At 43.2% G+C, this 22,160-nt stretch overlaps 2 protein-coding genes and 1 long non-coding RNA gene across 12 annotated transcripts; 2 read left to right on the top strand and 1 right to left on the bottom strand.

Moving 5' to 3' along the window:
• The first annotated feature begins 18 nt into the window (after positions 1-18).
• On the top strand, positions 19-1,488 carry LOC129604447 (uncharacterized). The gene is made up of 2 exons (XR_008695309.1): positions 19-272; positions 410-1,488. It is a non-coding gene; the product is annotated as an uncharacterized LOC129604447 (long non-coding RNA).
• LOC114859918 (dedicator of cytokinesis protein 7-like) lies at positions 824-21,806 on the bottom strand. Of its 10 annotated transcripts, none has more exons than XM_029158011.3 (50): positions 21,571-21,806; positions 19,890-19,977; positions 18,949-19,127; positions 18,675-18,743; positions 18,391-18,514; positions 17,676-17,888; positions 17,114-17,199; positions 16,956-17,022; positions 16,549-16,698; positions 16,364-16,444; positions 15,999-16,155; positions 15,751-15,881; positions 15,482-15,575; positions 15,221-15,383; positions 12,802-12,919; positions 12,254-12,324; positions 12,016-12,154; positions 11,794-11,895; positions 11,613-11,699; positions 11,100-11,331; positions 10,850-11,014; positions 10,579-10,748; positions 9,970-10,071; positions 9,490-9,576; positions 9,135-9,230; positions 8,877-9,017; positions 8,663-8,776; positions 8,386-8,556; positions 8,090-8,229; positions 7,801-7,970; positions 7,558-7,700; positions 7,062-7,244; positions 6,682-6,808; positions 6,496-6,580; positions 6,295-6,391; positions 6,056-6,190; positions 5,695-5,847; positions 5,414-5,572; positions 5,228-5,328; positions 4,959-5,151; positions 4,718-4,861; positions 4,448-4,579; positions 4,333-4,347; positions 3,794-3,919; positions 3,611-3,700; positions 3,265-3,501; positions 3,046-3,189; positions 2,808-2,914; positions 2,539-2,712; positions 824-2,026 (listed from the first exon to the last, which is right to left on the bottom strand). In XM_029158011.3, exons 1-50 carry the CDS (start codon positions 21,618-21,620, stop codon positions 1,996-1,998), a joined length of 6,333 nt encoding a protein of 2,110 aa, XP_029013844.1. In that variant the 5' UTR covers positions 21,621-21,806; the 3' UTR covers positions 824-1,995. The 10 variants fall into 10 exon arrangements, 9 of the variants coding, with proteins under 9 accessions (XP_029013844.1, XP_029013839.1, XP_029013843.1 ...); XM_029158006.3 differs by having other exon boundaries at positions 10,579-10,751; positions 21,571-21,805; XM_029158010.3 differs by lacking the exon at positions 9,970-10,071.
• angptl8 (angiopoietin like 8) lies at positions 13,481-15,035 on the top strand. Its single transcript, XM_041071770.2, has 4 exons — positions 13,481-13,875; positions 14,210-14,359; positions 14,481-14,591; positions 14,671-15,035. Exons 1-4 carry the CDS (start codon positions 13,570-13,572, stop codon positions 14,695-14,697), a joined length of 594 nt encoding a protein of 197 aa, XP_040927704.2. The 5' UTR covers positions 13,481-13,569; the 3' UTR covers positions 14,698-15,035.
• Positions 21,807-22,160: the final 354 nt, after the last annotated feature.

The raw sequence follows: 22,160 nt of genomic DNA, 5'->3' as shown, positions 1-22,160 counted from the left end.
GCTGCAAACATCTGGGAGACGTCCGTGGACCTGTAACAGAGGACCTTCAAAGGAACCCAGACACCCCCCACCACGAAAAATGCCCGGGGCCTTTGACGCCTCAAGACCCGGATTTACAATCTCTGTCTCAAATAAATGTGAATATCGGCATCAAAATGCGTGATTCTCATTATGCTCGAGGAACTTCAATACTAAAAAGCACCTTAAACATCTGGAAAGACCACAACTCACATCTTCTACACACAAAAGACATGTGTGTTTTTCAAACAAAAGTATGAAAGTCACTTTTCGCAGTAAAAAATGCATTCATAATTTAACAACAGCAACTAATCTTTGCATTGCTGCCATTTCTAGTAATAACAGGGATATTTCTGTATCTTTTGAGAGCCCATCGTTTCTTGCGATTTAGGATTACCGCTGATCTGGTTAACTGGAAAACCTCCAGCCAATTCCTCCAGCCAAGCCACTGCAGGACCATGATTTATAACCAGGAGCTTCCGTAAAATGGACCAACAATGCAGGCATTAACATGGATCCACCTAGAGCCACAGGAAATTAGACCAGTGCATAAAATGAAGACCAGTAAGACGTCTGGCTCAAACAAAGCTTTGTCTGGACTCAATTTATGCATTAACTTTAGTAAATGATGTGGACTTTATCACCTTTACCCCTTTCTCAGTTTTAGATAAGTAGTTTTTTTACAGTCTCATATTAGTAGCTAATTATAAGCAGTTTGTAAAAGTGGCTAAATTTAGACATAGTGGGGTTTATACGGTGTCTGTTTCTTGGCTCTGCAGCACCACAAACAAACACTGACCAGAGATGTAGAAAGAGGTTTAATAGAGAGAATAAAAAAGACAAGTGTAAATAAATAAAAAAATCTAATTGGTAAAAAACTATTGCTGCCTCATAAAATAACAAAAAGGACAGTTACAGCATTTTTTAGTTAATTTATGGCAGTTTGTTTACAATAGTGCAATATAGTACATACAGTAGTTGGGAATGGTTACACTGAATATAAATCCTCCACAATCAGGGCGGTGGACAGGGACAAAACATTTAGAGTGCTCTTAGACAGCAGTTCAAATACCGTCTGCCTTGAACCACGCCGGCAGATGAATCCAGTTATCAGACTGTACTGCAGGGCGATAATAAATGTCACAGTTTGAACATTTTTGTGTGGGTGAAGGCCTGGCTGGCGGCAGTGCTTCTGATGTGACTACAGTGCATTAGAACAGAACTTCACAGTTTAAAAAAAGAAAAACACGTTTAAACTTCCTACACTCAGACTGGACAGACTGAGGTCTGAGCTTTAGCGGAGAAATAAGTAAAAAAGGATAACAAACTACACTAGCTTATGCAGTATAACAAATGACAGATAGATAAATGTTCCAGCTAAAGAAGGAATGTCAGTAATTTGGTCTGCTGATAAAACAAAACTCCCTGGGACTATTTATTAACCTGGCAGTGTCTATTACCAGGCATATTTTTAGAAAATATACAAATTAAATAAGGCCCTAACACAAAACAGACAACCTGCAGCCTCTTTAAAAGCAAACACTGCAAGAAAAAGAAAACATGAACATGAACACCCCACCAACGCGATCTGGATACAAAATGTGTTTGGCAGCTCTAAACCTCAAATTGAAACCAGTTCAGGCTGGGATTTCAGGGAAAAGAATTCTTTGGAGAGTGTTGATGTGCAGATAACCTTCCAGGAGAAACAACCGAGGTGTTCTCCTGCAGAGGTGTGAGAGTGGTGCGGATGGGGGAAGAAGGTTCAACTGGAGAGGTGACAAATGTGTGGGGTGGAGGATTATGGCAGGACTGGGTGGCCTTTGGGGGGTGGGTGGGTAAAAGGAAAGAGCTAGATGAGGAAGAGAGGAAGGTACGTGTGACAGTTGGTTCTCGAGGCGGTGGGGGAGGGGGAACAGATGGGATAAGGTGGTGCTAAGTTCTGAAGCTTGTGGTTGGGTTGTTATCCAGCTCAGCGCCTCAGTAGTCAGCTCTGCGGAAACTGGTCCTGCTGCAGGAGACAGAGCATTTAAGTTAAAGCCGTTGTTTATGTCTCTGACAAACATGTGGAAATGTGAAAGATCCACTGTAGCGTATTAATTCTGTAACAGTGAAGAATAAATATATAGAAAAGGTGCGTTTTGTTGTAACAATGCAACTAAGAAATCTATCTCAATGTAAATTTAAAACATACAATTCCCACTTTGAAATCTAAGTTTCTCATTACAGCTTAGTGGCAGGTGCGGTTGACTCTGTTCTTAATTATGAATCTGCTTCAGACAGAAACAGAGTTGGTGCCAAAACATGTAAACAACAACCGTGTGGTGATGGTTTTTAGTCTAATAGACTTGAATACACTTATTTTTTCTATTCATTGGTATATTTTTTGTTATAAATCCCTTTAACTCAATGACTCAATTACTCAAAGACCTGAAGTACAGTAAAGCCTGGTTTTACGTTGCTGATTGGCAGAATGAGCTCATTTTGTGTCACTGTGAGTAATCATGTGATGTCTCAAGTTACCGTTGTGTTTGTGTAGTCTGAGCTGGCAGAGTTCTGTATAGCTGGGGGATCTTGCGGTTAATCAGAGGACCCAGAGCTTCTTTCAGCTTGTTGTAGTTCCTCTCCAGCTCTCTGTGGTACTCCTTCTGATCTGGTCCAATCAGAGCCTTATTCTTCCTCAGGGCATCCTCACACCTGCATAAAAAACAGTAAAGACACACAGGAAGTTGGGATTTGTTTTCATTAGTTAGACAGCAGGGCTGAGTCTGGATTGTAGAGTGCGTCATCACCTCTTAGTGAAGTCTTTAAAGCAGAGGCGCAGCTTGTTATGATGGCGAAACAGCTTTGGGTCATCAGGAATGTCAGAAAGAAAGACCTGCGCCACCTCAAGGGGGCCCTACGTGTGGAAGACACAGTTACACATCTGCTAAGGAATGCCAGTCTCTGTAAACACTACCCCAGACCTTAAAGCCTAGCCTGGTGGACTTAAAATAAGAGGGCTACGTGAGGGATGGAAGCATACGCCACCTGATTGACTGTGGTGCCTACACAGCCCTGCAGCACCATCTGCAGCATCTTGGAGTCTGCAGGGTCTTGGTTTGTGGCAAAGGCGAGCTCCTGGGTCTTCTTCTGCATGTCCTCAATGGCCACCTCAATGGGGACAAGAATGATCTGACAGAGACAGCACAATTAAGTCATGCAGGATTTTCAGACCCCCCCTTGACCTAGTATGAAAACTCTCCTCACCTCCTCCCTGTTTATCACATTGATACGTGTCTTGATATAAGGAAAAGCGTGAGACGTCGTCAGGATGGTTTTGCGTTTGTACTGCTCATGCAGGTCGCCGTGCGCTCGGCCATCGAGTGTGAAGGGAGTGCAGTACATGAAGGTGCGCAGGTTGTAGTTCTTGTCAAAATAAGTTATTCTTTCTTTTAGCTCGTATGTGTCGAAAAATGGCTCAACGTAGGTGATCTGGAGGTAAGCCTGAAACAAGTACAAACACTCCAATAAATCCTATCTATACATACACGCTGTTATAGTAAAAGTATATTATATGTATGTCATATATAGTATTCAGTACATGTGACTGTACCTTGTTAGGATCCAGTTTGCTTTTCTCCACTGGGTTAGAGTCCTTGATAATTTCAACCACCTCATCCCCAAATCTCTCAGAGTAGAACTCCTGTGCAACAGAGACATTCATCATTAGACACGTTTCTTAAAAATGTACAAATTAGAAAAAAAAATACTAAGAGTTGGTTTGATTCAAACGTGCCTCAAGTCTGTGGGAGATTTCAGATAACTTGGTGATTGAAGGCTCCTTATAGACAAACTCTTGCTCATCGAGGTCTCCAAACCGGCAGCCGTAGAAACCCACCCGGAAGTAGGTCCCAAACATTCTCTTCACACTTAAGAGGAAAACAGATAATGTTGTTTCAAAACTTAAACGTTCATAATCTCTGCATCTTTGGCATGTTGTTTATGAATTAATTATCTCGTCTTAAGTACTTTGTCCTTGTATATGTATACTGTATAAAGACGACAATGATGCGTAATAGAAAAACAAGTGGAAAACATATTTGTGCTACTTTGTTATTTCACAACACTAGAAGGGCGGTGTGAAGGAATGGAACCTATTTTGAAACAGTGGTTGCGCTGAATTATGTCAAAGTGTGGAAGCAAGATTTCACTCACCAGTAACATGTCATTCACACAGGAGGGGAGATGAGAACGAGCATGAGGGAAGATACAACACATTTTTAATGCAAAATAAAAGGAAAGTCGAATTAGATTCAAGACAAATTAGATTGTTACCTCCCATCCTGAACTCTGAAGAGGTTAAGAAAAAAAGGGATGTAAGTAGAAAATCCCAATAATCGACTAACAACACACTATATTGTCTGAATTTATGATCATGCCGTCAACTCACTTGGTTGTAGACTTTGTTGAAGGCATCCTGCAGCTTCCCATGAACGGTGGCCAGCTTTTTAAAGTCTTTATTGGCTTCATGGATTGGCAGCAGGATCTTGTACACTTCATTTATGGCCTCGTACATGGCTGCCTGGTGTAACAGTACAATGGAAAGAAGGTTGTACACATGCCATTCTATCACATAACACTGCTTAGGCATTATCAGTACCGTAAACCGTGCGCGGTGTTAACATTCTGTCAACATGTGGCTAGAGAATGCGAGTCGCACCATGTTAAAAGAGGCAGCTGCCTGTTCCAGGAGGCCCACCAGGCCAGACTCGCTGAAGTATTTTCCAGCACAAATCCCCTCCTCCTCTGGAGAAAGGACGTCATCCGATACAGCAGATTCCTCCAATACGTTGGTTGAAATATTCTGATGGACAAACAGATAAGTCAAAGATCATGAGCATCACCAAAAGCCCACGTTAGGTTTGCAATCAAACAAATGACCAACTTAGGCACCAACTGACCTGAAATGTAACACACCCAATCGGAAGGTAGCGGCAATCCTCCAGCATGTTGAGGTATTCTGCCACCAGGGCAGCACTGTGGACCAGACAGTGGGCGGCCTCAGCATGGTTTCCCCTCTCAGAATGCTTTCCTGCCATATTCTGCAGCCATGTTAGACGCAGGTCTGGGGAGTTCTGGTAGCCCTTGGCTATCCTGTGGTTCCAATTAGGATAATATCTTAGGTTTAAGTAACGGAATTATTTGTTTATTATAATGGACTTCCCAATACCTGTACATTAGGTCAATGAGCATCTCTGGATCCTGCTGGTGTTCTTTCATCTTCACAGTGTCAGTAAGAATCATGTGCAAGTTGAACACCAGATCCTGGACCTGTAATTTCAGAAGTGCAAAACAGCACATTACTAATGTCCAAATTATCTTAACAGATCCATGTGAGGTGCACGATGGTCGTTACCTGCTCTGGGAAAGGTGTGTCACGTAGTTCCAGGTCCTCTTCAGCATAGGTCAGGATTGTCTTCAGTGAACGCCGAAGGTGCTCTTCATTGAAATTCTGCGAGGTTCCCACCAGCGAGGACAAAGACATGGTGACCTGCATCTTTACTCGTGCAAAATTCTGGTTAGAAGAAAAAATAAAAATAAATAAATATTAATTATTAAAATGACAATTTTGATTCTGTTCCATATGACCCCCATAAATGCAGTTTACAGACATTGTGAGACACTATCTAAACTTACATTTCCAATCTCAAAGTTCTGTCTCATGAGCAGGTAAAGAGAGGCAGAGGCCTGACTTCTGACAGAGCCCACACTACTACTACAGTGGCGAAGGAGACGGAGGCACAAGTCTGCGCAAAGCTCAGTGTCCTCTTCAAACAGCATCTCTGGGAACTAATCAGGGAAACAAAGATTGAACACGTTATGATTTACTATAACTAATCTTTCAGTATTATGTATGTTTTTCTTCCCCTTGAAACAGGAAATATGGCAGAAAAGATAATTAGCAAGACAGTGAGTAGAAGCAGGGTAAATTTGTCCAGGTGTGTTTTATTACTAACATATAATGATGAAATAACTTTACACTGTTTGCTGTACTGACCTTGAAAACAAGAGCTCTCTGTGTAGTGAAGCAGTGCTGCAGGAAGAGGGCACTCTGATTACCAGCCATGCTGTGGAGAAGCACTCTTAGCACGCCTCCTAAAACACTCTCCTTCAGCTCTGAAGCCACCACAGTCTGAAATAGAAGAGAAACAACCCATTACAACAGGGAAATACTACACAAGACATGAGACAGCGACTGGCACGGCAGGTAGTACCGTCAGGTCAGATCTGTCTTACCTTAACTATAATCTCCAGTGTGTCCAGTACTATCAGAGAGGCCTCCGTGGACAAGTTTCCATCCACCACAGACTCCTGCTCCATCTCACTTTTAGTCCTATAAAGAGGCATGTTACTGGTCACTGATATCGTGTTTTTACACTATCACATAGTTTGATGTTGCTTTAGTTGGCAGTTCTGCAGATGACGTAATGGACTTACTTATCAACTCTGTCTGTATTTGGCCTCCAGTGAGTGATGTTCTTTCTCCACCTGACATTCTCTTGGCTGCCGTAGGGACTTCTCTCTGTATGACCAAAAGAAATACTCATTTCCATGAGCTCCGATTTCAAGCTGAAACAACAACTCAAACACACAAATATATTACAGGGCTGTCCTCCCATTTACCTCTGCAGCGACGGACCATCTCCTGACGAGCTCCAATAGTTCCCAGTATGGCCTCCTCCAATCGAGCTTTCATGTCCTGGGACTTCTTGAATGTCAGGCTGTTAATCCTCTCCAGAGCTTTCTTCCCCTATCACAGCCATCAAACACAAAACAAAGTCAGTTCAATAAAAAATAAGATAAAATAAACTTACAGCAAAGAGTAAAGAGGTGACTGAAGGGTTAGTATTTTCTTAGAACACCCACTGATGGGAGTACTTTTAATTACGTACATTTGCTCTGATATGTCAACATCAAGCGTGGGTGAACTGACCCTCAAATTATTTTCAACCTGTAAAGTGATAAAAACCTGTAATCGTTCTGAAAGTGCCTGTTGTTTGTACCTTGTATTCAAAACAGGAGACACAGAGGTGCAGCAAATCCAGCAGACGGTTGATTTGCAGCACAGACAAATCAGACACCCAGCGCTCCAGGAGAGCTGCATCTGCATTCTTCAGCACCCACAGGAAGCAGACCAGAAGAGTCCTGCTGCACTCAGCAGACAAAGAGCTGGATGGTCGCCCAGCCTGGTACAGACAAACATACAGTCTCAGCGCCCCACAACAATAATGCCTCAGTACAGAACTGTGTTTAGATGAAGCTATGAAAAAAAAAAATACAGAGCCACCTAGAGGCTGAATGATGCAGTTGTACTTCTAAGAAAAGAGGACATAGGAACAATGCAGAGGCTTTTTGAATGAGCGTTTGTATGGTGTTACAGAAAGGCCACAGTTAACGTCTGTCAAACCGAGGCAGAAGCCTCCCACACAGACGCTGATCTGTGACCTGTCAGTCTGTAGGGCCCAGGGGAAAAGCCTGACCCCAGCTGCTATCACTCACCACTGTGGGCAGCGCAAACGAGTTGGCTTTGGCATGCGGCAGAGGGGAGCCAGCAATTGCCATAGCAACAGACTGACTGATAATGTTGCTGCTGTCTAGGTCAGCGTCATCGGTGTGGGCTGAGACATGACGGACGCGAGAGTCTGCCGAGAAAAAAGTTAAATATACAGGTGAAATCAAACACTTCACTTTTAAGTCGATAATAGTATTGTATAGTATGAACTGCAAACATGTTCCGCTGACCAGAGAAGTCATGGAGCTGATTCAGTGTCTCCATTACGATTGGAATGAGGGGCAGGTACAGCTGAGCAATGTGGGCTCTGACTTGGGAATCCCTGTAGCGTGGGTCTGCATCATGGCTGCACAGCAGGGAGTGAACAGCACTTATAGCCTTTTTATGGAGGAAAAAAACCCTGCAGGTAAAAAAAAGGAAAAGCATCAAGCAAGCAGCATTTCATCTTCAGATGAAAAAAAAAAATGTCTTATTGTATCTCTTTTTTTAAACTGCACATATATGGTTTTAGTGACAGACCCTTCTCCATCAGGATCGAGGATGAGAGACAGCTCAGCAAGCAGCAGGCCAGACAAAAAGTGCTGATGGCGAAAAGGGACGGAGAGCTCAAACATGGTGGCCACACCCTGGTCTTGCGCCATACTGGAAAAGGCTGAATTCTATGGATGTTAAGCAGAAAAGAGGAAAGTATGTTACAACTTAAAAAAAGATAAAGATGCTACTTTTCTATTACAAAGTAGTGTCCAGTTAGGAAATATCACATACAAACAACACTTATATTTTTTAGTTTGTAGTAGTAGTAGTAGTAGTTTTACCTGTGAAGTGGTGGAGGAGGTGGAGGGAGAGGGGGAGGCTGGAGGGCTGAGAGTCGAGCACGGCAGGTTAAGGGTAACATAGTGCTCATGGCTGCAGACAATACGCATAAAGTCCATCTTCAGTGCGTTTAAAGAGCTGGGGTTCTGCGCTGTGTGGAGCTTGTTAGAAATCTGTTAATATACAGCATTCGTTGGAGATGTCAGAAGTTGATTTTAAAATGTGAGACAGCCCTGGGATTTAATATAGGAAGAAAGCAGGGAGTGGAGCAATGGACACCTGTTTGTAGTAGGAGCGGATGAGATTGAACACAAAGCCCCGGTCCATGAGAGACAGTAGGTCACTCAGGAAGAACGCCAGACTGCTGTTTAACCTCTCCACAAGCTCCACATCCTGAGACACAAAAGAAAACATTAGGGACAGAAAAGGAAGAGAATGAGAGGAAGAGGTGAATAAATTCCAGTTTATAGCCTAGCTTTGCGGAGCTCTCCACCTTGTGGTATCGGCTGGCAATATCGGCACTGATTGCACACACAAGTGCAGCGATGTCGTCCACGAAACGGTCTGGGAAGCGCTGACGCCGGGGGATTTCCAGTTTGGAGGTCAGGAACAAGTGATGGGCCATGCTCTTAGTCTGAAAGCGAGGGCACTCGGTGAAGATGTTGCCTATGGTACACGTGTGTTGCAGCATATTTAAACTCAGGCTATTTTGTGTGCGCTGTGAAATTGCTGTTTAGCAAGGCATACTGACCATAAGCTGGAAGAAAAACCAGGCCTGCTGCAGAGCTGCTTCCCTCACTGTGCTGGTGCTGACCACCCACTGTAAAGCCAGCTCCTCGTGGAGCAGCTACACGTGAAACAAAACAGTGTAAGCTTGCATGCACAAAAGGATTTCAGAAAGTAGATTGTTTGTTTTGTTGGAGATTCTTATTGTGGTTTGAACGAAATCAGCAAAAAGATCCATTAAAAATTTAGATTAGATTTAGTCCTGACATGCTCAAAAATATTTTCAATGTTAATGTAATGAAAGGTTAATGACAATGAAGTTAATGACAATCTTAGTGAATGCCAGTTTTACAGTTTGTCACAGTCGATGCCAGTTTTACCTTCTTTGTAATCTGCCTTGTGGGAACTGAAAACAAGGCCACGCTGTCCAGAAAGGCAGACATGCGATTACAGCTGCGGTCGTTTGCCTGACATGGAGTGATGGTGAGGTGAACACACAGAGATGAGGACAATGTGATGTGAAAATGAATGGAAATAGACTGGTGAAAATAGATGTGTCTATGGACAGAGTGCACGAATGGCATAAAAGTCTGATGAATCCGGGGCAGAGTCGGTGTCACTCCAAAACCATAGGCATGGTTTGTTATTAGGCGCTGAGAAAGTTAATAGTAAAACAGGGAACGCGTTGTATTATTGGATGAAAAGTTGTGACGGGTAAGTAATGGCAAGCAAAGTGAGAGTCAGACGCGCATGAGACGCCGGAGGAATGAAGCAGGAACGTGCTAATTAAAGATGAATAAAGATGATTCAGGGTGGAGGTGTGAAAGCTGAGAAAATGAGAAGTTGGGGGGGATTTGCACCTGCTTGAGCTCACAGCTGGAGTTGGGGTTCCGGCGTAGCACAGATCGGGAGCCCCCAGGGGCATAAGCAGAGTTTACCCAGGAGTGGGAACGGTCAATGCCCTGCCAGAAGCCACCAGAGACACAAAGAGACACACACACAGAGCAGCAAAAGGCAAAGGCACAGTGAGTAAAGGGGAGGTAATTACAAAAAGGAGAAAGAGCAATTTTGTAACAAACAAGAGTAAATGCGAAATTTGAGCCAAGATTAGAAAACAATGCAAGATAGAGGAAAACAATGAAACACCTGAAGGCACTGCATAAAACACTAGAATAAAGAGAAGCAAAAAAATCAATGTTGTGCCCCAGTGTTCGCAGGCTCCTCACATTATTGAATGTTGCTGTGAAGACAGGTGAGACAAGAGAGGGCGGCAGAATCATAACTACGACAGGTAGCATGGCAAAAGGGAGCCGTAACAACATAGCAACAGATTTTAGCTGTTACTTGTCCATGTTAATAAAAAAGGTACAACTTAAACACAGATGATACAACATTTCAAATCCTACATGATATTCAAAAGGATGTCAAGGCGCAAACAATAGCAGGACGTATACAACAAATGGTCAGACCTTGCTCCCTATGATCCTCTGCACCTCTTCGTCAGGGGAAACTGGTGAAGTGGCCAAGTCAGGATTGGAGTTGCTGATGCTCTTGGAACGAGTCAGATTCAAGCTACTGGGACGGGCCGTTGCCCTCGATAAGGTAGCGTACTGCATGGGCATCTCATAAGACTGACTACCTGCTAGAGGCAGACGGAAGAGACAGAGAAGGTAGCAAATGAACACACGTCTATTCAAGTGGCCAGTGTTTTTGCCTGCGTATAAGCTACACGTTACTTACCTGCTGGGGGCACTGTGGGCTCAGCAGTGGGCAGGCGGAAGCAGTAGTGAATGTAGGAAGAGAGCAGGATGTTGCGACCATGCTGGTCCTGGTTCCCCTCCAGGTTCTTATGCATCTGATTGACCAACAAAGCCATAGCTTCGAAGGCAGCACGGCCCAGGTTCACTGTAGTTTAGGCATGATCATATGGAGAGTGAATACGTACTGATTAACAAAAACATAGAAGTGCCCGTGGAATCTCAGAGCTCACCGATCTGGCCTGCAATGACTGGTGGGTAGACTATGAGCTGTATGAGTTTGGTGAGCAGCTGGTGCAGGAAGCTGATACAGGTATCAAGCAGAGCCCCTTTCAGTGCAGCCATGCTGGCCTTCAGCTCCCCCTCCATGTTGGCCTCGCTTATAATGACGTCCTTCAGGCGGAAGGGGAAGGAGTACTCTTCCAGAACGTACACTAGAGTGAAGAACTTATCCAAATGTGGGTCCTAGAGGAACAATCAAACCTGAAGATGATGCAGGGTGCATTGTTTTTTTTTTTAATCAGAAGACATATATAATACCAGTAAAGCCTGTGCAAGCCACCAGAGCTGCAGGACAATAATGCATGGTTGCAAGATATACAGAATAATATTTCACACACTAAATGATACAAATGATACTATATGTACTAATGCCCTCTGGGTAAAAAAAGCCTGACTCCAAAGGGCCTGAAAAGGTGGAAGAAAATTAATATATAAAAACCTCAAGATGAAAAAACAAAACATACCTGTGTGTGAACTGAGGAGACGGCCGTCACCTTTACATTGAACACTCCTTTGTGATTATCCACCCACTTCATTCCTGGGAGCTGAACCTGCCACAGTGCGACATCCAACTCATCTTACACAGGTGACATGAAAAAGGGAGCAGGCAAACTGATAGTGGCACATGTCTTAAAGCGCGCTTACATCAGGGGTGAGGACGGAGTAACTAGGTGGAGGCTTTTCAATAGAGACCGGCAGACTGAAGGAGCCGGTGCGCAGTCTGCCATGCTGCATCAGAGGAATCCACTGCAGGCAGACAGACACACGCAATGTCTCAGTGATGGCATGACAACAGAAAGCGCTATCAAACGGGTGGGTGCGTGGGTGGGAGCATTAAATGTGGGCCAGCGGAAAGAGAGTACGCACGGTGTAGCCCACAGGGGTCTCCAGGGGAGTGTTCTGTTTGGGCTGGCAGCTGATGTGGTAGAAGGTGAACAGCAGATGGTGGTTGTCTGTCAGATTGGCAGGAATCTTCATTTTCATCTCCTCGTAGAACTCTGGGGACCTGCAGGGCAAGAGTTAAACGCAGCGTTTGTGAGAACACGGTGAAAGGAGAGAAGCTGGACCGCTGCCAGCGGAGGGTTCGCGTCTGATTGGGCTTTACTTGTTGTGGTAGATGACGGGAGTGTACGCCTCCTTGATGAACTCGGCACAACTTGACTTTCCAAATATGACCTGGTTAAAATGACACAGTATAAACAGTCATTTGACGTAATTACCTCCAACCACTACAATTTAGTTTCAGTCCATGTGCAGCCTTTGACTGAGCCTTGTTCGCTTTGTATGAAAAACAAACACTTTGAAGATATATTACTTATGACATTTTCAAATGTCTTTGAATAACTCTTACTCATATTTTAATAAAAAATAGCTTATAAATGTGTTTTGATGAAGATCAGATGATATTTCATATCCAATTTTCTCAAAAATCCAGGAAATTGACATTAGCGACTAGACTAACCATTTCACTGTGCCCAAAATAATTACGATATAAACTCTTTCTTTACTTAATAGCTGGACTTGCCCAAACTGCCTTTTGAAGATGTGCATGTTTCCAAGAAGGCATTATATAGTATTTCACTGCCTCCAGCTGTTACTAGTCACTGTAATTACATTCTCCTGAGAACGCTGCAGCCATGTCAGCCCACTCACCGGCAAAGCTTGACTCGGGTCCTCTCCTGCCATGAACTGAACCTTCACAGCAATATTCCTCACTGAACCCTGGCGACTGCTAAAGTTCAGACTTTCTGGGTAAACGTACAGCAGGTTCCTGAAAGACAAATGATGCATGGCAGAGATGAAGGTCATCTTCACCAAACTCCATATTCACTTTATTATTAAAGTGAACAGACGTGCAGGAAAAATACAAAAACATATTTTACTCTGGTTCTCTTCCTGTACAGTATCGTGTGTGCATGCTGCAATAATGTGACCCAGCATTGGAAGTTGGTGAAAGTCACCGTAACTCCTCTCCAAGTCAAATATTAGAGGTCACATTTGTTCATGTTTTGAAACAGCTGATTCATTCACTTCGCAAAAGGCAAAGACTCACTGCAAACATTTTATATAACGTTTACAGATACCTTATAGGCGCTTCCTGTTACAAACTCATGAGTGTTCTATATGTCAAACATGTTTTGTGACCTAAATGATTAAAAATATCTACAGTACCTCAGGGGTTAAACTTCAAGGTAAGGTCACTTAGACTAAAGCCAGATACGAGACCTGTGATCGAACCACTGCTGAGCTAATGTTTTACCATGCACACGTACATTCAAATATAAAGCACAGTGACCGGTTTCCACATTCATCATCCAGGAGACATTCTGATGATGCTAGTCTGCGCAGCAGACCAAGAAATACCTTTCCTTTCTCAAATGTGACATTCTACATCAATCAAACGAGATATCGGGTATCAAGATGATCTGGGCCCTGTGCCTGATTTGTTTGGCTGGGTGTCTAAGAGAAGTCCACGCGGGTCTGATCAGGAACATGAGTGCGATGGGACGCAAGGCTGCGCCGCAGGACGAAGTGAACGTGCTCATGTTTGGCGTGATACAGTTCAGTGAATCTCTTAACTACGCTTTGGAGAACACTGAGGCGAAGCTCGCTAAAATCAGCCAGGCTTTGAAGAACCAAGAGGGGACCCTTCAAAAGCTGGGGAAGCAGGCTGAGCAGGCTGCCGACATGGAGAAACAGATGAAAGAAGCGATACAGCTGCTGCAGGTAAGGCAAAAAATGCAAACAACAGTTGTTGCATTGTTGTGTTACCACTGCAGAGAGAAGATGTCCAGCCATAACATGAAGGGACCTTTCATCAGATTACACTAAAACAGACATAACACAGCTCATTGATTCCACTTAAACAACACAGTAATGCACACATATTGTGTACTGGAAACATCAGCCACCAGATGTCACTAGTTACTCATTTTTAAACAACAGAACAAACAAAGGAACTGGGCTTCATTAATTCATATTTAGCTGCATGTTACACTAGGGAGCAGCCTGTGATTCTGTGGCGAGGTAAGAGGATGAACTGTGCAGATGCTCCTAACAGGCCCAGATGGTCAAGCAACAGGCTCAGGCCAAGTTGACCAACGACTGGCTGGCCAACATGGAGCAGGAAGAGATGGAGCTCAAGACAAAAGTGAAGAGGCTGGAAATGTATATGGACAACTCTGCACCCAGCAGCATAAAGGAGCTGCAGGTAGCAAACGTTTTCTTCAGAGCCAACATACAAAGAAATGAAACATCATGAATCATCATTTCAAACTTTGCTTTTGCTTAATGCAGTAATGAGTATCAGTAAATGTCTTCCCTGTTTACAGGCTCGAGCAGAGGAGCACTCCCACGTCTTGAAAGGTTTACAGAAACTGACAGAGTTTCAGAAAGAGAATATTGAGACTCACAACGAGAAGCTCTACAAGCTGCAGAACATGGTAGTGGCTCAGTTTACACACATAATGTCTGAAACTCAGTTTGGATCAAATAATTTAAATACATTGCTTCTTCTTTCAGAGTGAAACTCTGACACAGCCGTTTTAAGATGCAGCACTGATGCAGCACTGATGTCCCCCCTCCCCGATCTCTGTGACTTGTCACAGAGATCGGAACTACTGTCACTCCCCAACAGCCTTGACAGGTTTGTTACAGATCCAGTGAACAGCTACAAATTGTGTGAATAGTAAGCCTTATGATTCTGTCTTTGTTGATAGGGCTCTGATCTGTTTTACATGCAACCTTTTTATTTGTCATTGACGTACTTTGTAAGCTTTCAAGAGTTATTTAAATAAAGTTGTTAAATTATAAGATGTTTCAGTTACACAAAATCTAATTAATTACTGTGAAGAACGAATGTACTGAATAAACATAAAATTAATGGACTGTTTGTGTGTTTGTAAATTTTACCAAAACTTTAGGTCGATTACATGTGTCTTGCGTAAATCTACAGACTAAATCGAAGGCAGGCTTTGCCAGAGATCAATAATCTGGTGTGAGCCAAGCATGAGCCTTGCATGCACTGACAGTGTGTTCTAATGGTACGTGCCTTTGACCAGTGATAACTCACCTGTAGCTGGTGTGTGGTGTGTAAACATAGCGAGCAGGGAACTCTAAAACTTCTTTGGTTGGACGGACACGCAGGTCTGGATAAGGCTTCACGTGTAGAAGCTCCGGTGATAGACAATAATGGGGCGAGTCCGGAGCTGGAGAGATGTCAATCTTCAACTGGGCTGAGGGACAAAACAATTAAAAGACACATTAATAAAGAATCTCAAAACAACCATAAATATAAAGGCATATTTTTTGAAAATGATTTCACATCAGTCACCTGTGACAGGTCTAAGCCTCCGCAAAACCGAAGATGGTCGGCGCATTTCTGCCAGAAACTTGTAAAGGTCCTCATCACTCAGTCTGTCTCCCTCCTTCATTAAAACATAAAACCAAAAAAAGCAAAGAACAAAACAGAGCAGACTTTGTATTACATTATTGATTCTATACATAAAAATTTATTTATCAATTTATGTCAAACATCATATGTTTAACATTATTCAAAAATAATTTGAAAAATCACTGTATAATCGCTAGCCAAAGTCTGACCTGCTTGAAGAAATTGGTGACAGTCAGCGTTGCGGGACGAAAAGTGGCGAAGTTACACATGTCGTCACCAACACTCATCCGCTCAAACCCTTTCTTTTTCCTCTCATTCCAGGTTCCAAGACCTTTTTTCTCTTTTTGCGTGTTAGGACATCAAATGAATTAAAACAAGATTAGAAAGGCATGTGAATGAATACATTGATGTAAAACATTCAATTTTTTCCTGTATAAAACCAGTGTGTCAAAAGTACCAGAGTCGGAGTCTGGATCTGACCGGTCTAGACCTCCCATACTGCTGACAATGTTGAGAAGGTGAATTGCTGTCCAGGCAAAAGGCATCCGGAAACAGCCAAGACGACTGCAGGACTGCTCCGCCTGAAGACGCAGCTTCTCCAGCTTCTCTTTGTGCTGAGGTGGACAAAAAGAGACATGATATGATGTTCCTAAGTGAAGAAAATACGGGCATCTTTAAATGCCAACAGAGTTGACCTGACGGGGGCTATGGTGAATATTGCAGCTACCCAGACAGAATTGAGTAACGCTTGTGACTAGACAGTGTCACGTGTATCTTGGCTGCCAGGTTTTACGATTGCAAAAGAAATATTTTGTCTGTTACCTTAGAGGAATCCGATTCTTTCATAACCATGTAGGGTTCACAGCACTCTCCAATGTCACCTTGCTGAAGGACTTTCTCAAGCTGAAATGCAGGAAATGCATGTTAGACCCAACAAAGAAGAGTAGTTGTCTTGTATTTTAATACCAGATTATATTTTTCTGTGAACCACAGGGTTTTTTCAGTACCTTAATGACCAAGAAGATGTCGGCAGAAGGGTATGTGATGGAGAAAATGGCAGAACGGGCCAGCGTGGATATGGCTACGTGGGGCGTGTGAGGTTTAAGTAGCCCTTTCATCTGATCAGAGTTCAAGTCAAAGTAGAAATTTTCAGAGATCTGTTGAAGGAGAGATTGCGATTAGCGGGAAGCAGCAGCACCGGCTGAAAGATGATCATGGAAATGCACGTTCAAGAACTTTAATTCAGTTTTACCTCAGTGATCTAAGCCACAAGGCCACTTAAAGCTTTTTGGTACAAGAGAAATTCAATTAGCCAAGCATGAGCTCAGCATTGCTTAAGTGTTTTACAAAGTGAAAGTCCTTGAAGCAATACTTAATGTACAGTAGCATCTGATAAAAGAAAAACAAAAGCTACCTTTTTCTTTTCCTTGACATCATAAAGAGCGAGTGTTCCAAATATTGGCTCAATTTCTATTTCAAACCTGAAAAAGATGCAATACAAGGTTGGTAAATATGTTTGCAGTGCCTGCTGACTGCAGATCACAAATCCGTTCCATTTCACGTGTGACTCACTTCAGAAACAGACACTTGACCAGGATCCTCTGGCCACTGTGTTCCTTGGGCACTTCTGGAGCAGAGCACCTTTCTACAGCTTCATCCTGCCACGGAGAAAGAAACCATGAACTAGCACGCGAGCATGGCATTTACACAGATGTGGAAACGTAGCAACAGAGAAACTTGGTGCGTACACAGACGTGAAAAAATAAAGATGGAGTGAGGTAATAGGAACAGAGAAAAGAAAAGCAAACAATTGCCTGGAAGTGGCTGGACTTCCAAATATTATGGGACATTCATTTTATGCAGGCATTTCATTAAGCTACTCTGCAGTGAACTGTTGCCAGTTCACTGCAGCACTGTTGTACTTACACATCACTTTTGCTTGTGTTGTGCTGATTGCAGCTTTGAGAAGTCCAGAGCTTACATCACACTAAATGTGAGGGAACTTATTTACTAGAGTTTATTGATATATAAGCAAACGATTGGTTGTTTAATAGCAATCCTACTAATGATAACGTCACAAGGCTATAGTTTGTATCATCGCAGCAGACACTGATCCGACTGGTGTAACACAAACCTCATCTGGGGGAGGATAGAGGCCCAGCAGGTCGCTGTGGCGTCCATGCAGGCGGGCCTCTGTATTGCGGCGGTCCATGTCCTCTGCAGCTGTGCGTTCCAGCACGGACAGCAGGAGGGCGTCTGGGGAGGAGTTCTTGAGGTCAAAGATGCTGGAGGCCCAGCTGCCTCGAGGGGTCTCGTCGATGCTAATCGACTGCCGCTTTGCGTCATCCTGAAGCGAGATGGAGGGGTGAGATCATGGCTTACTTTTCCGTTCAGGCAACGATGTCACCTTTTAAGTGCTTGCTGCAGATGTTCTTGAAAGATGAGAACAGTATATAGTAGATCTTGTTATCTTATTACCATTACACATTTAGTATGATTCATATGAAGAAAGTGCATTAGATATTAGACAAGGTATCTAATTTTCCATTACTCATTCTTTTGATAACCAGATTTTTTTTATATTTTCACTGTAGCAAAGACAAAGAAATGACACTTTTTACATGTTTATTTTTTCTTTCAAGCCCCACTGTAACGCATACTCTTTTCATAATGGCAGACCTCCTTCCCTGCCTGGCTCCTGTCTCCATGTCTAAGTCCAGGTAATAAATGATTCAGGGACTCATCCTGTAAGCTTTTACTACTAAAACAGTTTATAAATTGAGTTAAGCCGAATGGTCCAGAATGGTCAATCAAGGTCTCTGAGAGCGGGTTCTCTGAACATCAGTTACCTGTTCTTCTTGGCGCTCGGCAGCAGCCACGTCCAGTTCAAAGGTCTGTTTGACCAGGCCTTGTTGTCTCTCCCTCTGGCGTTCAGAGTTGTGGGGTGTGTGTGTGGTGCTGTAGCGCTGGTACCTACAGGAATAAAAAAAAAAAAAAACACGTTGCTCCAGACATAATGTTACCGTGTCAATCACATGAACACTGAAGAGGGAAAAGTGGTGCACATTATTGAAAAATAAATGAAACACACAGTGCATTTAATTCAGCTGCTTCTACAACTGACACCACTTACTTCCTTTGAATGATGAGCCAGTCATCTGTGTAGACTGCCAAGGCATCTCTCACTCTGGGATCCAGTGAGCTACATAGAAAAACACATTAATAATTGAGCAAAGCATGCTTTTAATATTTAGTTCCTTCAGTATAACAAAGGGGGTGGCTTTGTTCCTATCGCTACTGCAGTTGTTCCTCCATTAGAGTGGCATTATTCCTGTGTGTGTGTGATGGCAAAATGAGCATAAAGGGATGTGCATTTTATAAAGATAGCCATTAGCGACTGGACTTACTCCTCCTCTTCAGGAAGTGGAGGCTCCAGTGTATTGCAATCTTTGGCCGGCTGGAGGAGCTCCAGGTCATCCTGGGGGAACTCCATTAGCTGCCTGAGGGGGCCTGACTCCACCCCAGGAGCATGACTGCTCACATATTCCTCAAAGTCCACAGGCTCAACCACCTCTGTCAGGGGCAACTGTCAATAAATGTTACATTAGTATTCACTCATAACAGAGATGCAATGTGGCCATAACGATAAAGAGTCTGATCTGATTGGTAAAGGATGCAGTAAATGGAAACTGGAAAGAAAAGATAGACCCATATGAGTTTTATCATTCAGATAGAATCAAAAACACAGATAAACATTCATGTAAAACAGACATGTAGTCATATAAAAACATTTTTTTTTATCTAGTGGCCTTGTGAATAGATACAGGGATCAAAGAAAATATATTATAGTGTATCAAAGGCTTCAATGAGTGCTGGGTTTAGTTGAAATGTTTTCATATTTCAGTTCTGTTTTTCGCTTACATTCCACTGTGTTACCAGAACCTATCCCCACCACTGAAAGCACTCTATGCTGCACCTCCATACTTAAATGACTGAGCACAACCCATATCCAGTGTGTGAACTAGAAGAAGTCTAGTTCACAGCCACATTCATACGTTAATTTAAAACAATGACGTTGCATGACATGTGAAAACCAAAACAAACCCTGCATGACTTTCAGTCAACACTAGGGAGCATGTGCAGATAGATCATGTTTCTGAACCACCTCCCTTCACACCTTTTGTCACTTCTAATTGAAGCTGAAGTCATCTGCATTCCTCTAATTACCTGAACTTTCTGTACCCAAATCTAACTGACAGTGTTACACCCATAAACTTCTGACCTTTCCAAGTGAAGTCATAAAATTGCTGGCCTGAAAGTCCAGCAGATTAAACACAGGGTGACTCACGGGGTGGTGTGTGCCTCCCCGTTTCTTGGACAACTGAGGAGAACCATACTCTCTGGAAACTTGTTTTCTGACCTCTGCAGCAACCGTCCTAAAAAAGAAAAGAAAAAAAGAAACAATAACAGTAAAAGAGGAGAAAAGCAAAGTCTTCAAAAGATAAAAAAAATCTAACATAAACAAAACTCAGTATCTCAGCTGGCGCGAGACAGCATAGATGTAATATCATGCCAATGTTTGCATACTTGACTAAAGAAACAGAATAACAACAAATGCTGCTAAAAGCACACGGTGTAATTAAAGTAACATTAACTAAATGTAGTGTGTTTATATTTTTGATCATTCTGGATTTTTTTCCACATTTATTATTAAAATGTTACTAGGAAACATCTGCACTTGGCACCTCCTCCTATAACAGAGTTTTCAGCTCCTGGTACTAGTGATGCTGAAGGTCAGCAGCTGTGGTGAATCTAGAAGACCTCATAAAAAGGTGGTCAGGAGTCAACACAGAACCAAACCTCTGTCACCGATGTTCATGCAAATCAGAGGATTAAAAAGAGACAAAGCGGGAAAAGAAACAGTCCTCACATAGAAACAGTAAACAGGTTTGTTGTTCTTATATACACAGCTGTGGACGCCAACAATTCCCTAAACCATGATCCCCATAATTACATAGCTATGGTTTAAACCGTGCTTTCATCAATAGACACGAGCTGTAGAGCAGACGAAACAAACCTATGACCTCTACTTGGTCACAGGTCTAACATCTACTTGGAAAGTGTTTTCCTTTGCATTTTCAACACCTCTGTACACCTCTATTTAAAACAGGAAAAAGGAAAAGCCATCAACTGCAAGGGCAATACCCAGGACACCTCTTCCCACCCTTTCCTGCATCCGGCACTAAACAATGGTCTTGGTTCCACTTAGGAGAAGAAAAACATAACTAGAAGGAAGCAGTTGGAGACGGCTCGATGAAGCACAACTGGTTTGTTTATTAATATTGTATAGGGTTGTGCATTACCAAAAGTGGGATATAATATATGAAGTGAATTCCCCTTGTGATGACGTCAGGTGGCTTACAATTTTATGTTTCATGGGAACACAATATGAATCATTTGACGATAAAATGACTTAGAGCAATAACAAAAGTTTGAAAAACTTTAATTCCTGGTTTGTACTTAAACGTGTCCCATCTAACAGGTTCCTGTTGTGCTCTGGCTAATACACGACGTTTGCATCGCAGCTCGTGGAGAACCAGTTCACAACATGTGGGAACAGGTCGCTGCCATAACGATGCGAGGCGTACACACGAACAACGGCCCGAACCCGCGCATCCTTCGGTCCCCCCACAGCATCTGGTTTGGGCTAATCGAGCCCTAACGCAGCCAGATGACACATCGGGCGCTGGATTAGCCTGTAGCTTGACACTGTTATCCCTAAGTAGCTCAATCTTTGTTGACAGCAACGCGCCAGCCGTTACGTCCAATAACCCGCCTGTTACACTCGTCGGCTCCAGAGACCGCTCACGTATGGCGGCAGAGTGCTTCAACACACTCCGTTCCATCGCACACCTGTGTTTCTTGGAGTTTGTGCCACTTTGCGGGTCCTAGCATACAGGCTACGCGTCCAGCGGGTCACTCTCGCGCAGCGGCGGCTGTTAAACAATAACTTTCTGCCAAGACCTCACCGGTTGATTTTATGAGCAAAGGCCCTCCTTTCGCTCGCTGTAGATGCCATTCTTTGTCCCCATCTAAAGCAAGTCTTCGACGTCAACGCGAAACTAATGTCCTCCTCCTGCGCGTTGGCTCGGTCCCGTCTTATTGTGCGGACGCCGCTTCCTTCTCCACGCTGGGACCAAGCAGGGATCCCTCCTTGTTCCTCCTAGTGGCTGCCGGGAAGATGAATCTTTGCAGTCAAGCTAGCCATGGTGGACGCACACATCCGGTAAATTTTCAAAGTAAAGCTGTAAAATCGTGATAACAAGGTGTGTACTAATTCATTCGCAGAGCGGCAACCTTGCATTTATAGATTTAATTACAAAGCAACATGTTTAATACGTATCAATATATCATACGATGTATATATACAATACTGAATGTGTTCAATTGAAAATGCCACCGAGCGCAACTCTCTACTTCCGGCCTAGTATTTCTCCTAACCTGATGTCCAGGTAGCGGTGGGCGGCTATACTGTACCATCTGTTCCTGCACAAATCTCACCTGACCGGTTTAGAGCGACCTGATCATTCACATTCGCGTAAATGTAGGGTTTCACTTC

This window comes from Betta splendens, chromosome 8 (assembly GCF_900634795.4).
Source record: "Betta splendens chromosome 8, fBetSpl5.4, whole genome shotgun sequence".
NCBI classification, from domain to species: domain Eukaryota; kingdom Metazoa; phylum Chordata; class Actinopteri; order Anabantiformes; family Osphronemidae; genus Betta; species Betta splendens.
The sequence above is the reverse complement of the archived record's forward strand: the minus strand, read 5'-3'. Positions and strand labels throughout refer to the sequence as shown.

Coding starts and splice junctions, on each gene's coding strand:
- angptl8 (XM_041071770.2), top strand. CDS start 13,570: ATGATCTGGGCCCTGTGCCTGATTTGTTTGGCTGGGTGTCTAAGAGAA. Junction 13,876..14,209: donor AAGCGATACAGCTGCTGCAG/GTAAGGCAAAAA, acceptor TGCTCCTAACAG/GCCCAGATGGTCAAGCAACA. Junction 14,360..14,480: donor GCAGCATAAAGGAGCTGCAG/GTAGCAAACGTT, acceptor CCCTGTTTACAG/GCTCGAGCAGAGGAGCACTC.
- LOC114859918 (XM_029158004.3), bottom strand. CDS start 20,060: ATGTTAGATTTTTTTTATCTTTTGAAGACTTTGCTTTTCTCCTCTTTT. Junction 9,577..9,969: donor CCAGCTGTGAGCTCAAGCAG/GTGCAAATCCCC, acceptor ACTCCATGTCAG/GCAAACGACCGCAGCTGTAA. Junction 8,777..8,876: donor TTGCCAGCCGATACCACAAG/GTGGAGAGCTCC, acceptor TTTGTGTCTCAG/GATGTGGAGCTTGTGGAGAG.